At 42.2% G+C, this 15,192-nt stretch overlaps 4 protein-coding genes across 4 annotated transcripts; 1 reads left to right on the plus strand and 3 right to left on the minus strand.

Moving 5' to 3' along the window:
* Positions 1 to 167: 167 nt before the first annotated feature.
* Positions 168 to 2,317, minus strand: LOC135438950 (uncharacterized). Its single transcript, XM_064697550.1, has 2 exons — positions 1,683 to 2,317; positions 168 to 1,613 (listed from the first exon to the last, which is right to left on the minus strand). The coding sequence occupies exons 1-2, from the start codon at positions 1,762 to 1,764 to the stop codon at positions 256 to 258; spliced, it is 1,440 nt and encodes a 479-aa protein (XP_064553620.1). The 5' UTR covers positions 1,765 to 2,317; the 3' UTR covers positions 168 to 255.
* On the plus strand, positions 2,003 to 10,162 carry Ets96B. The gene is given in 7 exon segments (XM_064699528.1): positions 2,003 to 2,038; positions 3,750 to 4,260; positions 4,319 to 4,495; positions 5,543 to 5,651; positions 5,795 to 5,841; positions 8,552 to 9,203; positions 9,267 to 10,162. Coding segments are annotated over 7 exon segments (1,908 nt in total). The 3' UTR covers positions 9,643 to 10,162.
* On the minus strand, positions 9,943 to 11,639 carry Ude (Uracil-DNA degrading factor). The gene is made up of 3 exons (XM_064697671.1): positions 11,372 to 11,639; positions 11,132 to 11,312; positions 9,943 to 10,803 (listed from the first exon to the last, which is right to left on the minus strand). The coding sequence occupies exons 1-3, from the start codon at positions 11,511 to 11,513 to the stop codon at positions 10,179 to 10,181; spliced, it is 948 nt and encodes a 315-aa protein (XP_064553741.1). The 5' UTR covers positions 11,514 to 11,639; the 3' UTR covers positions 9,943 to 10,178.
* An 895-nt stretch (positions 11,640 to 12,534) lies between these two features.
* Positions 12,535 to 14,007, minus strand: LOC135439116 (myb/SANT-like DNA-binding domain-containing protein 4). The gene is made up of 4 exons (XM_064697781.1): positions 13,605 to 14,007; positions 13,473 to 13,543; positions 13,134 to 13,416; positions 12,535 to 13,074 (listed from the first exon to the last, which is right to left on the minus strand). Coding segments are annotated over exons 1-4 (711 nt in total). The 5' UTR covers positions 13,960 to 14,007; the 3' UTR covers positions 12,535 to 13,072.
* Positions 14,008 to 15,192: the final 1,185 nt, after the last annotated feature.

The raw sequence follows: 15,192 nt of genomic DNA on the forward strand, positions 1-15,192 counted from the left end.
TGCATGAGAAAACAATCAAGTCCAAGAGTGCATCCGCCAGTGTGTGTAAAGTTCAGTCAAGTGCAAGATCTAGAGACCAAAACACATGGATACAGTCAAATTGGTAAGATCAATACAAAAAACCACTGTTAATTCCGTAATAAATTTAAAAAGTGAATGTTATCTCGACATTAAGTACTTAAAGCTTTAATTCATTCAGACCTTGTTCATACATTTACTCGTATAATAAACTTAAATCCTGGCGGATCACAGATCTCAGCCGTAGCTAAGCGTGTAGCCCATATTCTCCATAAGCGTCTCTTTGATGGCCGGCTGAAGGGCTCTTTGCATGTAGGTGGTAAGCAAACCTCGCACGCCCATGGAAAAGAGCTTCTCCAGCTCATTGGACATGGCATCACCTACAAACTCTTCGTGATTACCGTTGGCTCCACTGCTACCACTTCCGCCAGTGAAAATATCAGCAAAAGCACGGGCATCTGGTTCGACAAGCTGCTGCAGCTGCTCATCCTCAAAATGCAGTACGTCTTCATTGAAATGAATTTCATCCGAGAAATAGGTGGGTAACGTATTGCGACGACGCCGTCGGCGTCGTTTACCCAACTGTCGACGTCGGTAAAAGTTGTCGCCATTCACATCAAAGAACTCGGTTGAATCACCAAATCCCTCGTTGCTTCCAAACGTCAGGCTCTGATCTCGCTGTGTAGTATGCTCCAGACGGATATCGTAGTTTGGCTTTTGATACTTGCCAGTGGTGCCTAAGATTACGTGTGGCTCACCCAATTCTACCTGTGGCGCCGTACCCTCGCCGTAGCCGAACCGTCGTTTCGAATTTTGGCGGAGTCTGATGCCACTTGGTCCTTGGCAGCCGTGCGCAAACACGGAGATAAAGCCAGGCTCGGCAAAGTGCGAATCTGTGCGCACAGAGGCGGTACCCAACCTTCGCGACTGCTCATAAGAGGGCGCCGCTGATGCTGGGCCCAACGGCACCGTGCGAAACTCAATTCCTGCGTGCCTCATGCGCAATATCATGTTGCACCGTCCACCTGTAGGTTGGAGGATTATCTTGCCACTGAGAGTTAAATCCGGAAAAATAAGACGCGTGTCCAACGTGGAATTCTCAGTGCTGAACTTGCACTTGTCAATCTCCACCCAGCGTGATGAGGACTTTGCCGGCGGGACCCTAACCTTAAGATCCTCAACCTCCACTCGCGATATGGGCAATTTGTGCGGTTGCCGGTGCTGGTAATGTTGCTGTTGCTGCTGTTGTTTTTGTTGATGTGAAGACAGTAACTCCTCAAATTCCAGAGCACTGCCGCTTAATCCACTGTCGGACTGATAGGGACGTCCATTGCGGCGAATGTGCTTGGCATAATAGCCACGCCCGTACTTTGGGCTGCCGCCTACATTATAGAAATCATCTTCAGGTTCGGTATGCTGTCCATAAAATCTATGATACAGCTGATATGGAGTCTGAAACGGCTGTTCCCACATGGAACGGGAACGCCCTCGCGAGGAGTCCTTGGTTTGAGCACTGCGACGGCGCATGTGCTCGAGCGCGTTTTCCAGACGATTCGAACAACGGTGTGGCGTCTGGTAAGGCTGGCTTACAACAGCTGAAAGCAGATTATTCAGTCAGTCAGTCAATGTTCAACGCAATAAGATAAATTTGTACGTGGACTCACCTTGTAGTAGTACGGCGCTTAGTAACACAAAGCGCATCAAATTATTCGGTCTACTCATGAAGTCTGATACTGATCCTGGCATGATTTAAAGCTGACGCTGCACATTGAAGTGTTCGACGTATATGTCAAGTAGACTCGGATGAGGCACCACCAGTCTGGTCCACTGCTCAACCGAAAATGTGCTCCCAGCTTCGGCGGTAACGCATGCGAGACCGAGAAACTCGCTCGGTCGCGCTTCCATACACATAGCCGCAGCAGCACCCACAAGAAGTTCACGACGACAACGCTGAGAGACGCCGAAGTCGTGTCACTGCCTCATCATGTGCAGTGAAAGTGTTTTCCACGACAAGCGCCAGGTACAGCAACGCACACGAGCGTGGAAAAAACAGCTCGCACAAAGGCAAAAAAATAAAAGCATTGTCTTCTGTCGCAGCTGCTGCAAAGTAGATCAAAGTAACTTACAAACTCAAAGCAAACACGACATCAACGCCAGCCTCGACGCCGCGTTTCGTAATTTAAGTTGCGGGCGCGCATGCGTCGTAATATTAGCCCCCCGCACCCACATTGTTTGCAAAAGTTCAAAGTTGATCACCCAGCTAGTCAGTTAGTTTTGCTCAGCTGGCTTATAAGTTAATTGAATGAACCATTAGCTACAAGGTGGTATTATGGCCATTTGATGGCATTATCAGCATTAGCTTCGAAAGCTTCTTCGGTTTTGGCATCTACCAAAACAAAATTGTCAAACAAAAAACGATTAGTTCCGATAATTCTTGTGTCTGCACTAACCGCGTGCCAAGTGGCAACGCTTCGCCGGCTGCGTTTGACGGTTACGCTAAATTATGTCCGTAATTTGATTTTACAAATTGTTTGCTTGCACTTATTAAATTCAGCACAAAGTCTTTCCTGGCTGCAGCCATATTTTGCAATACATAAATTGGTAACCACAGCCAATGGCGGGGCGTTTCCTATTATGGTATACTTAGATATTTCAAAATATAATGCCACATTTTAAGTTTAATGTACTAAATTAACATAACCTTTAGCTCTATTTTCTGTGTAAATAGCCGGAGAAAGCTGCACATTGCACGTTCTGTGCCTTCTAGCTGAGAAACTTGCCGCTTTCTGCGTTTCCGCATGAAGTTAAATTTGTTGCAGCTTTTTTTTATGTACATATGTATCTTTGTAGATACATACATACATACATTTGTAGGTAATTAGGAGTAACATTGGTATAAATGATTCTCAAATGCACCGAAGCGCAACGCCTGGTGTGTGCTAGTTTCTGGGTGTCAAGTGCCAATACACTTCGATAGTGGGCGGAAGATGCAGCTTGCAACAGAAATAAAAATTGACAGCTGAAACAAACATTAAATGGCTTGCCCCAAAAGCCAAGACGGATGGCAGATCAACGGTAAATTTGCCTGCATCATTAGATCTTACTGACCAGCTAGAAAGTGAAATGCTTGCCAGCCATAATGAGTGGAGAGAGTGACAGATGTCACCGCCCTTAAACTCGGCTGACCTCAGTCTACGCACCTCATTAAATGTAAAAGTGTCAATAAAACGCAGGTTTCTATTGTCTTTGTCATATGTAGTGCTATGTATGTATATGATATGTTTCTGTTCACACTCACTCCCAGTCTCAGTCCCACTCCCAATCCCTGTCGTGGTCTAGTTGAAACGAATTCTACTCTTTAGTGAATTTCGCTTTGACGTGGACAATGCCTCATTACTTAATGACACAGCCATAAGCACAACAAAAGACAATTGACACCCGTGCACCACACACGATGCAAGGCCGGAGCTAGAAGCTGTTAAGCTAATTGCCACAACTTCTTCACACTTGAGTATGTCAATGTGACGAACACTTTGCTTCTATTCTATTTGTACCGGGATCTGTAACTGTAGCCGTGACCGTAACTCTAACCGTAACCTGCTTTGCCCGGCCAGCGCAGCGGGTAGTAACGCTGTCACCCCAGCAGGTGGCTTTAAAGTTGCGGGCTAGGTCACTTAAAGCCCGACCGGCAACCCCAGAACAAATTGGCAATTCATTTGCCAAAATTAAAGAAGAAGACCCAAAACAAACTCATAATTTCCTGCTGCGCCTTGATTCATTTCCTTATTCAATAGGCCGACTACAGCGAGGCCAAGACTCATCTTGAGCAGCTACAGCAGACGCTGACGCACTTGGATCACCATCACCCCCATTCGCACTCGCATCCACATCACCATGGGCTGTATCACACGGCGCCAAATACATCGACTATAACCACAGATTCGGTGGTTTCCTGTGTCACCTCAACACTGCCGGTTATCGGCAAGGCCACATCCTCCGCATCTTCCTCTAGCTGCGCGAACTCAGAATCGGAGCGCAAGAAATGCCACAATCACAGTCACGGCGAAATGGAAGTGAGCCACACGCTTATGGAAGCCATCTGCACTCTCCCCCTGCCCACGCATGGCCAAAGGTCGCCAACCTGTTGTCTGTCCATGTCCGGAAATTCTACGCCACCTGCAGGAGCTCTTATGAATGGCTTGGCCACCAACGTCAACGGAGGTACTACATCTCTTTGCAATGGTGACTTAACAATGGATCGTGCCATATGTAAGATACCATTAACCATTTTTTTAAGCAGACCTTGTTCGAGAAACGTCCTGGTATGCGCATCATCACCATCATCATCACCACCATCAATTGGCGGATGAGCTAGTTATGTACACGACTCCAGCGCCGACGGCGGCAGCGGCAGCCGCCATTGGCAAATTTGGGCTGGACACTTCCACGGAGGGTTACTTGAACGCAAGGTACAATGGTAAGCTTCCACGTCCGCCAGGATGCAGCTCCACGTCCAGTGTATCAACGTCTTCTTGTTTGCTTTTGCTATTTACACGTTTTGTTTATTAACTCCCATTATGAGTTTTCTCGTAGAACAAATCAAAATGGGGATGTGGCATGAGCTTCGTTTTGCTTGCGATTGCTTCAGCCTGAAGGCTTTTATTCTATTTTTTGTTTGTTTTATATTGCTTAACTTTTTACTTTGCACGCGTCTATTATTAAGAAAATATTGTGGGGCAATTTAACCTGAAGCGATTTTTAATACTCGAGCTTCAGTTAAGAATTACAGAATATCCAAAGGAACGATTTTTAACATCAATACATACAACTACATTCGCTTTTACTCCGAAAAAGAGAGACAAGATTTGAAGTCCCTTAAAACCTTGAGTTTATATATATTCAATTTTGAAAATCAGTCGTTTTATCTACATGTTAAGTCAATTGAATATAAAATCATGATGATTAATAGATTTGACACTTGTTACTATAAAAAAAGGGCTACATACCGATTTTGAAGCGAACTGGCATAGAACGGGAAATTAAAAAACAGACAAATGTTTTGAATTCCGTTATGTATATATATGTGATTATTTAGATTAGTGTAACTACAGCTTGTTAAATTGTTAAATATATATATATCTATATATTTGAAAATTTAGATTATGTACTTACAGCTTGTTAAACTATATAACTAAAACTCAGCTCTGTATTTCATTTAAGAATTTACTTTAATTTAAGTGATTTTTTATCGCCATCTTTAGTAATTTGCTTTTCATATTTTATAATGTGCGTTTGCTCCACTATTCGATAGCTCAAGTATTAGTATGAATGTCTTCTTAGGAGCACTTACCATGTGCATATGACAAGCTCGATTTGCGGGCTCAAAGATATCCCGGCGCGAGCCGTAATGCGAAATATTATCTAACAAAAGTAGCAAAGCTACCTAACTTTTACTGCTGAAAATCACATTAAAAATGTTTCCTTTTCTTGTGCCCACCTGTCCAATGCCGCTCTGGATCTGCAGTGAATGTCAAAGGCGTGCGCCATGAAAGAACATCAACTTTCTTCGACATACCCGCTGTGACACACCCCCACCCGCACCCGCATGCCCACCCACTTCCTTATTGCTACAGGTACGTTGTAAGCGGAGGTGGAGGTGGCAGCCACAACTACAGCCGCTGACAAGACAAGCCAGTAGATTGTAACCAAAAGGCGACTTTAAGTCAATCAATTTTTATATTTTCAATATATTTATTTTTCTTAATGCTGCCTCCAGGTTTCCACCATCGCCACCCGCGGGCATTTTGAAGAAGAGCGACGAAGGTAAGCAAATGAGAATCAGAAAAGAAATTATTAAAGCCATGCGTTCCTCATTTATTTAAATTATGCTCAGCTACGTGCAGCTGCAGATAGCTTATGGCATAAATCCGAGATACGTAGGAGCTGGAGCTATCAGTTCTGGTGCCAATAACTCAATTTGTTTTTCTACAAGATGACTTGCATGGGAACTTGGGTTTTCTTTTACTTTTGCATTTTTGAATAAAATGTAAGAAATCGCGCGCATAATTTACAATAACAGCATCCGCGGTGTTAGTAACCGCTAATCCAATTGGTGGCATGGGCTTGGAATTCAATTTGAAAGCAACACAGAAGCGCGATGCTCTTAGTTGGCCCCCGGCAGCGGATGGCATGGGGGTTGCAGTCAAACAAGCAACTCAATCACCAGCCGCTGAGTGGATTCAGTTGAGCATGCCTACTAAGGGGGTGGGTCGCACCACTGGGAAATACTTACTGTGCAGTACGCCTTGGCAGCCAACAGGTTTTCAACGCCCGTTCGCTGCTCGTTTGTTGTTATCGGCAATGATGTTTTTACTTGTCGAACACTTTCTCATGGATTATGCAGAGGTATCTCGTGAATATTTAATGCGACCAGCGTCGAGTCGCGTTGCCTGCTGATGTGATTTTGAGCGGATGCCAAGGAGAGACCAGGACCAGGCGACCATCTAATGAAAAGGGCGTTATGAGTGGGGGACTAACGCTGAAAGGCGGGCGGGGTTTGCTCTGTTGTTTGCCCTTAAATTGCAGCATATTGAGCATTTACAAGGGTTTGGAGTGGGCTGCTTAAATAATTAATTCGTGCTAAATACCTTGGCCATTTAGTGAAACAACAAAACAGGCTGACCAACTCGTATTTCTACCCTTCATTCCTATTTTACACTAAATATTCTAAAAACAAACTTGACTTTTAGTTGAAATACAGCATTCTAAGGAAAGAGCTTTCAAGCAGACTAATATATTTTTTATTTTGTATCTTTATTTTATGGTCTTTTAACCCAGTAATTACAAAAATGTAGAGGTATTCACAATGTTGTTATGCTCTGTATAACCCATTAAAAAAATAATCTCCGCCTACTTTAGCCCTATCCAACCCAGTCTCAACAGGATCGCCTTCTTGATGCAGGAGTCGCCCAGATTGTATCTTAGTAAAGCAGCAGTTGTTTCGTTTCATTAGATATTTTTAACAAACTCAGCAAAACACCTTGTAAAATATTCTCCTCAGTATATACAACTGTTTATCCTGACTGACTGATTGGTGTTCAACGCACTTCCCAAACAGCAAGAGCTGGTAAACTGAAATTTGCACGGTAGTTCCCTTATGTAATGAAGGTGCACGCTAAGACGTGTTTTCGGGAAATTCCACCTGTAAGTGTGGAAAAATCGCAAAACGCGTTTGTATTAAACTTTTTTGTTTGCCATCCGATCGGCCTCAAACTCATTTTCAAAGATCTTTATTCAAATTCATTTGAAGGCTGTTACACACTTTTCGAAAAATCCAGTCCTCTTTGGTGGAAGTGGGGGTCAAGGATTGGGTGACGTTTCTCGCTCAAATTCTTTCCAAAGATCAATATGAAAAATCATTTGAGACGCGTTTCAAACTGTTAGCAGAATCAAAGCTTCCTTGGTGGAAAATGCGATTCAAAGATTATTTGGGCCATTAAAACTTAATGAATACGTGTTTCAGCGATTTGGGGAATTCCACCTGCAACAGTGGTTAATTGGCGGAAACGGCTGTATGAAAATTTTTCGGTTTACCGTCCGATCAGTTTCAAAATCATTTTCAAAGATCTTTAAGAGAATTCGTTTTATACTTGCCACGGGCAAGGGTATACCCGCTAGTTTATATATATATATATATATATATTTTAATGTTCAACATGTTAGTATCTCTAATAATTATTTGTTAAAGCTTTCATAGGTTAAAGGTTACAAAATTCCATTTTATTTAAATTGAAATGGATTTAGTACATACATACATGAAATAAAACAAGTAATACTCTTTCTATTGCGCTACCCGCCAAATATATTAAGAAATATCAAATTTATGTGAGTTAATGTGCCTGTGGCGTAGGCAAAATATCGATCTCCAAAGGACTTCAACAATATTCTTCATTCCAAATTTGATCTAGCTTTGAAATATTGGAATTTATATACTTCCACGATTTGAGGCACCGTGTTTGGGCGTAGCCTAAAATATCGATATTGAGTTGATCTTTAAAGGAGGTCTTCAAATCTGAAATGTTATGTGAATCTTTTTTTAAACTGTGGTAAATATAAATTTTACCTATAGAGGACACTTATGCGGATATACACGAGTATATAATCCAAATCGCATGTTTGTAGCTTCTAGAGCTCCCAAAAAATTGCATTTTGGGAAGGACGAACGGAAGGACAGGAGATTGCAATAAACCAATATATGTTCTTTGCACTTTGTGAGTACAATAACTAATTGTGACTATGCGTGTTAATATGGTTAAGAGCTGATGATTTTTCCGTTAGTCATATAAGGACTACAAAAAGCCTACTACCCTTTTAGTCTCTGTCCTTACATTACCTAACTGGTCAAAAATATGACACACCCTTGTGAAGAGTGTAAATGTACGATGTAATTAGTCCCCACTCTCAATGTGTTGTTTAAACATGCCTAAAAGCGGCTTTCATTTGGCTCTTTCAACTCTCTACCCACCTTTTTCAGAATCGGCAGCTGCTGCCGCCGCCGCTGCTGTATATTGCAATGATGTATCAGTTGGTCAGCACTTTCATCAGCACAACACCAAGATTGAGCATGCCGACTCCACCACAACAGCCGCCGCTGCACAGCAACATCAACATCAACAACAACAGCAGCAGCAGCATCATGATTCACTGCATTCTCATACCCAACATCAACAGCCGCAGAATACACATCAGCAGGCACATGCTCACCTAACTCCGGTGCACGCAGCCTCCGCCTTTAAATTTAGTCATACGGCCGTAATATCCAGCTCGGCTGTCTATGCCGCGGCTCCACACTATACCCACCAACAGCAGCCGAATCCCCAGACACATGGCGGGTCTATTGCCACTGTCTATCGTGATATTTCACCTAGCACAGCCACGGGCAGCGAGACAGATCTTAAATACGACAGTGGGCCTTACAACGCCACTATATCTTCCACCTATCCACCACCATTGCGTCCTAGTGTGGTTGACTCCACAACTTCCAGTGATGCGGAGCTGCGCCTTGATCAGTTTTACGCTAGCAATGCAATATCCACCAGCAGCAACGCGCAGACCATCAGCCAGCGTCGTGGCTCGCTCCAGTTATGGCAGTTTTTGGTGGCCCTACTTGACGAGCCCGCCACTAGGTAAGTGGAGAAGAAGTTGATTTTTAACATGCTTACGTTTCGTATTGTGTGTAATGCACCCAGTTCTAGCTGCATCGCCTGGACAGGTCGCGGCATGGAATTTAAACTCATTGAACCGGAGGAGGTAGCTCGCCGTTGGGGCATACAGAAGAACAGACCAGCTATGAACTATGACAAGCTTTCGCGTAGCCTTCGCTATTACTATGAGAAAGGAATCATGCAAAAAGTCAATGGTGAACGCTATGTCTATCGCTTCGTGTGTGATCCGGATGCGCTCTTTAACATGGCATATGGGCACCTTACCAGCAAGCAAGCAGACCAGCAGCATCAGTTGACCTTGTCGTTGGCGAAGTCATCGCCGGAGTCGCAGTCGCAACTTCGCGTGCAAAAATCGACAACTGCAGATTACTACGACAGTGGCTTGCATAAGTACCAGTAGGCGGACTGTGGGAACACCACTTTGTGGGTGTAACAGCCATGTCTCATGTATATTGTGTAATTTAATTTTGTATGGGTGTGTGGGGACACACTGCTTTCCTGTGCGACTGCGTTTCGTTAATGAAAAATACCAAATTTGTAACGGCCCAACTTGAGAAACTGTTGGCAAGCAGTGCTTAGAAGCGTCAATCGGTCGGCCACCATAAAAAATCGAAGCCTATCGAGCAACGATCACGTCACAATCGTTTGCCGGTCTAATTTCTATTTGAATGATTACATATAGAGTGTAGACCGGAAAAGGTGTTTTACATTTTCATGTATTTGATTATTAGATGGCTAGCGTTAGATGCGTAGCCCATCTAAGCGAGGCCTTATCAGCAGCAATTACATACATACATCAAATTTCATTCATATATACAAACGAAAGAGTCCACTACTAAAATGTAATCGCGCTAAGGTTGAGTTAACGTATTTAAATAAAGTATATACCGTTTTTGTTCGTTACACAAACCAGCCGATAACACCTGTGTGTTTATATCACTCTTCCTTCTTCTTCTTTTTCGGAACTGATCTCTCGTCTGACTCCGAGTTGCTACTGGAGTTGTTAGCGTCACTACTACTGTCGGTATCCATCTTGCGTTTCTCCGGTGACTTCTTGGCTAGTTTGTCCATGTAGTTCTTTACCTTGTCCGGCTGTGGACTGTAGGCCCAGTGTATAAGCTGTAAGTGTAACTCACTAGGCGCGCCTGTCTCCTTATCGAATAGTTTGACATCTTCCCTTTTAATTTGTTCCAGCAATTTTGCTATTTGACGATTACGTATTATATCCCAACTTGTAGTCTCGTCCTTCGGATACATCGTTCGCAGGTGCTTGTAGTTGCCCTTGGCCTTGGGTCCTCCATAAGCAGCCAGGAACTCAGCCGCCAGTTTCTCCTTTGGTTCAGGCAACGCGGCCACCACTGCATGTGAAAGATAGGCGCGGTTGTCCTTGATTCGATTCTCCGTCTCGAATTTTTCGAGAAACTCTTCAAGCACTTGCACGCCTTCTTTGATAGCACTAATTTTATCTTCATTCTTGGTCCCAGAGAGCACCCTTTTCGAGCTGCCAATAAGACCCTTGATAGCTAGTTTTTGATATTCTGGATCACGTTCCTCCAAAATGCTGCAATTAAAATGTTTCGATATATCAATTTAATTCACATATAGAAATATAAATATTTGTATAGACAAACAGTGGAATGTTTCTGGATGTCGAGTATGTTCGCGTAGCGTGCCAAATGCTTTGCATATGTATACGCACAGAGAGCAGCAGTCAGAGAGGAAACCGAGGCGAGGTGGTCTCACAATCAAATCCGAGAGTGCGAGCGTTCGTATTAAACACTAAAACTGTGACATGACATCATAATGGCGGCATAGCCAAAATGCCGCTGACTATGACCTTCTGCCTTAAAAGCTGATTTCTGTTGGTATGCACAGTCAGTTGCTCTTACCTCAGAGTTGCTTGCGCCGCCGCCTTGTCCTTAAAGCCCAGACCAGGCACCGTCTCCACCTTATCGTCACCATCAGTCTTTGCATTTTTGTTGGACGCACCGCCGCCATTCTCCTCTAGCCATTGCTCAAACACGCCAATAGCATCATTTATGTTCTTTAGCTTCTCTGCTGCTTTTGTCACTGTACAAAGACAAAAATTTGCTGTGAAGAGTTAAAAAAGAGACTCGTTCGTAACTTACTTGTCAGAACACGTTTGGCACGTCCCAGTAGTCCGCGCACTGTCAGCTTGCGGTACTGCATATCATGGCTCTCCAACAGCTTGAGCGTCTCCAACGCCTTCTCCATGTCCTTGAATCCAAATTTTGATTCGCCCTCGGACATTGTTGCTGCTCAAATTTAGAAACGTAAATGTCGACCAAAAGAAACGACTATTATCCACCACCGACAAACTGCGACTGACTGCTGGCTTTTCGTTTACAAAAGTTTTGAGGCAAAGCATACTCAGCTCGCGCCAGAAGACTATCGAAAGAGAGCATGCGAGCGCTACTGAGATTGGGTGAGCAGTATCTGGACAGGCAATTAGATAAGCGTGGCCAAAATAACCAAGTGACACTATCAGTGCTCAATAGAGGAACCGGTTTGTTGTCGTACTGCCGTAGCAAAACAAAAGTGAGAAAAGACCCTGCCATGCCGTCATGCCTAACAGATGGCCACAGTAGCGCACCCACATAGGCACACACATACCAAATTCATACGATAGTTTTGATGCGCTTTGCTAATAACGTGATTTAAAGATACAATGGCCGCCATAATTACTTTGCCGAGACAAATTTTTAAATATTTTTTTAATTTAAATAAGTTGACATACAATATGATACAATTTGTTGTATCCATGCAGACGAACTAAGCAAATGCCGATAGTCAAAAAAAGTATTTGTCAAAATAAATATGCCGACCACTACACTATGAAAACGTTATGCGCCGTTCCCAAAAAATATATTAGCTTTGGAACTAGAAACATACTCTTGTACAACCACATTAGAAGGTGGGGAAGGAAGGGGGAAGCCCAGTCTTTGAAAAGATGTATTTATGAGTACTCTATTATGTTTGTACTCTTGCATGTTAGTAAATTTATATTTGACTCAGAAATACGTGTATTTGTTAAAACTTCAGTATGAAATCCACACGAAAATTAAGGAATAATATAAATCGAATATAATTTGAAATGTCAGTTTCGCAATTAATGGGTAAGCGGTATAAATAAAAGAACAAACTTTTTGCAAGCCATAACATTGAGATCAGATCACCAGCTTCTTCTTCTTTTAATGAAAATTACCATCAGGTTGACCTAATATATTAGCGGACTCCCTATTACTCTCATAAAATAATGAGTCAGATAGTCATCGTTGATACTAAATTATTTCGAAATTTATTTAGCTTATCCATACACTTAATTCGGCCTAGTTATTATACCCTTGCATTTGACTAAATATATTTATATATAGCCCAATAATGGTTAATAATTTAAACCCATAAACTTTTTTCAATAACGACGACCAGATGAGTGGATATAGTCAAGTCAGTCTGTACTCATTTTCGTCTGCGAGTCTTAAAGATATGTACATTTTTTTTGGATCCGGCCAAAACACGTCACTATAACAAATCGTTGTAATAAAAAAGATCAGGCTGTTTTTAGAAAACGAATAATATAAAAAAATGAAGCACTGTAAGATAAAAGCAGCTTTCGTCAAAACTTCGGCAGGATGTTACACATTGTTTTAAACGCTATTTAGCACCGTGTTGTGATAGCAACAGCTCTGTTTATATATCTGCAAGGGTACTAAGTCTTCGGCATCCCGAAGCAGTTTTGTTTTCTTTATTACTTAAAAATTGATAATCAAATCATTTTTTACAGCGCAAGAAACGAGATGAAATGCCTCCTCTGCAATACAAGTCGAATTAAATTGTTGCTTACAGTTGGTCAAACAACGTTCTACTCACATTTTAAATCTAGCCTTGCTCGTTTCTCCAGAATTTCCAATTCCATCATTTCAATTCGCAGTTTTCCCTCTTGTACTTCCTGATCCAGCTTAATTTTCTCTTTAAGCATTTCGTGGTCATGTTTTTCTTGCGCTCGCAAATTTTCGCCTTTATAAAAATCTTGCTGAAGCAACACCAATTTAATCTTTTCCTCATCCAAGCTGCGCAGGGTTCTTGGGTTCCAACTGGGCCAGTCGGCACTTGTGTTTGCCATGACTTCCTTGTGTGCAGAAATATTGGCGACCTTTAAAGGTAAATATATCACTGTCCACCTGCATGCATATAATAATAGGTGCTTACATCATGCGTATCTGTGGAACTTGCAAACATGTCATCTTCCCCCTCGAAGTTTATGTCATTGGGCACATTGGCTGCAAGGAGATTTTAGATTTGTGTGTTAGTATCAAGCGATTGCTAAATTAAAATACTTACAGGCATCGCTGTCGAATTGGTTACTCAAGCCTGCTGTTGAATCCCCCATCAAGGCAATAAACTTTCCTGTACCCATGCGAAAACTGTGGGTCTTGTCCTCACCCAGTTCAACCTTGGACCGCCTTTTCATGTTTATAAACTTGTCTCTTAATGCCTTCCATTCGCGCCGAATGCCTGTTCTGGTGTAAAAGGTGTCTGCCATTTCTTCCCAGGCCTGCTCTTTCTGTTTCCAGGTAGCTGCGTCGGACTTTTTATTCTCCAGAATATTCTTCCTTTCTTCGAGCAGCTCCATGAGAACTTGTTCCTCCTCTGCCGTAAAATTTTTCCCTCTTTTTTTCTTTTCCTCGCTTGACATTTTTCAATTTTCCGCACACAACAAGCAAAATAAACAAACTCAGCTGTAGTTTATTCAGTGTGACCACTCTCTGCAAATTATGACCAGGCCTGCCAACTTATCTATGCATGTTGCCAGAGCTCAAACGTTTTTAAATTTTGTTGGCAAGTACATATATGGATAGGGAATGTGAAATTATTATAATATTGTCTACATTAAACCAACTAATAACACCTATCTTAAAATCAGCATCCAAACTAAGGATATAATTACTCATATATTTCCAATCATATAGCGTTCTCGATCGAAAAACAAATTGAAATTTTATTGCTCTTATAAAAGATATAATAAAATAGTCCGATGTAATAGATATGCACGTGAAGAGGCTTCTCAAGTCATGCAAGGCCCATTGGACACACTCAACGAATGGCAGAGCAATTGGAACATCATGGTGAACAACGACAAGTCCACTGCCACCACTTTCTCTCTCAGGCCTGGTAACTCCCTACCAGACTACCTAGGCGGAGCTGTAATACCAAAAGAGACGATACCAAAAACGTTTTAAAGAAAAGAAAACAATCGAGGACAAGCTAAAGTCCTATTACTGGCTTATTGCCGCAAATCCAAGCCGAAGCAACCTAAGATTGATTCAGATATTTCAAAACCAGGCACTGCGCATCGTTTGCAATGCACATATTTACCATAACAATGCTTCCATACACAGTGTTCTCAAGATCTCATGGGTCAGTGATGAGATCGCCAAAAGCAGCAGCAACAACAACAACAAAGCAGTTGGCCTGCTGGACAACAGCAACACCACCAGAAGACTCAAGAGAGTGCACCCGCTGGATCTTGCAATGGACCAAATTACTTAATCTAATCATACCCGCCTCACACCACTCACCAACTCAACCACTAATTAAACTTCGCAATAATTCACAATAGGAAATTACTTACTACAAATAAAACACACCCTGTTAACTACCCTTGTAAAATAAAATAATTGTCAACGCATGACAGATCTTAAATAAAATGGATATAATGCGAAATAACAAAAAAAAAAATGTTGCCAGTGTTCCAACGTTTTTAAATTTGGTTGGCAAGTATATACATATGTGTATAGGGAATATGAAATTCTTAAAATACGTATGTGTTTATTTTAAACCAACTAATAAGATCTATCTTAAAGTCAGCATCCAAACTAAGGTTATAAGTACTCATATCTTTCCAATTACGTTGTCAAACGAAAAACCA

Source organism: Drosophila montana, unplaced genomic scaffold (genome assembly GCF_035044405.1).
Source record: "Drosophila montana isolate Dmon_TW-CO22-7 unplaced genomic scaffold, ASM3504440v1 contig_1083_1, whole genome shotgun sequence".
NCBI lineage: Eukaryota > Metazoa > Arthropoda > Insecta > Diptera > Drosophilidae > Drosophila > Drosophila montana.

What these genes read in the sequence shown, in the direction of transcription:
- LOC135438950 (XM_064697550.1), bottom strand. Translation starts at nt 1,764, where the DNA reads ATGCCAGGATCAGTATCAGACTTCATGAGTAGACCGAATAATTTGATG. An exon ending in AAGCGCCGTACTACTACAAG is followed by an intron (nt 1,614 to 1,682) that starts GTGAGTCCACGT and finishes ATCTGCTTTCAG; the next exon opens with CTGTTGTAAGCCAGCCTTAC.
- Ude (XM_064697671.1), bottom strand. Translation starts at nt 11,513, where the DNA reads ATGTCCGAGGGCGAATCAAAATTTGGATTCAAGGACATGGAGAAGGCG. An exon ending in TGCCAAACGTGTTCTGACAA is followed by an intron (nt 11,313 to 11,371) that starts GTAAGTTACGAA and finishes GTCTTTGTACAG; the next exon opens with TGACAAAAGCAGCAGAGAAG. An exon ending in GCGGCGCAAGCAACTCTGAG is followed by an intron (nt 10,804 to 11,131) that starts GTAAGAGCAACT and finishes TTTTAATTGCAG; the next exon opens with CATTTTGGAGGAACGTGATC.
- LOC135439116 (XM_064697781.1), bottom strand. Translation starts at nt 13,959, where the DNA reads ATGTCAAGCGAGGAAAAGAAAAAAAGAGGGAAAAATTTTACGGCAGAG. An exon ending in CCAATTCGACAGCGATGCCT is followed by an intron (nt 13,544 to 13,604) that starts GTAAGTATTTTA and finishes ATCTCCTTGCAG; the next exon opens with CCAATGTGCCCAATGACATA. An exon ending in GTTCCACAGATACGCATGAT is followed by an intron (nt 13,417 to 13,472) that starts GTAAGCACCTAT and finishes TTACCTTTAAAG; the next exon opens with GTCGCCAATATTTCTGCACA.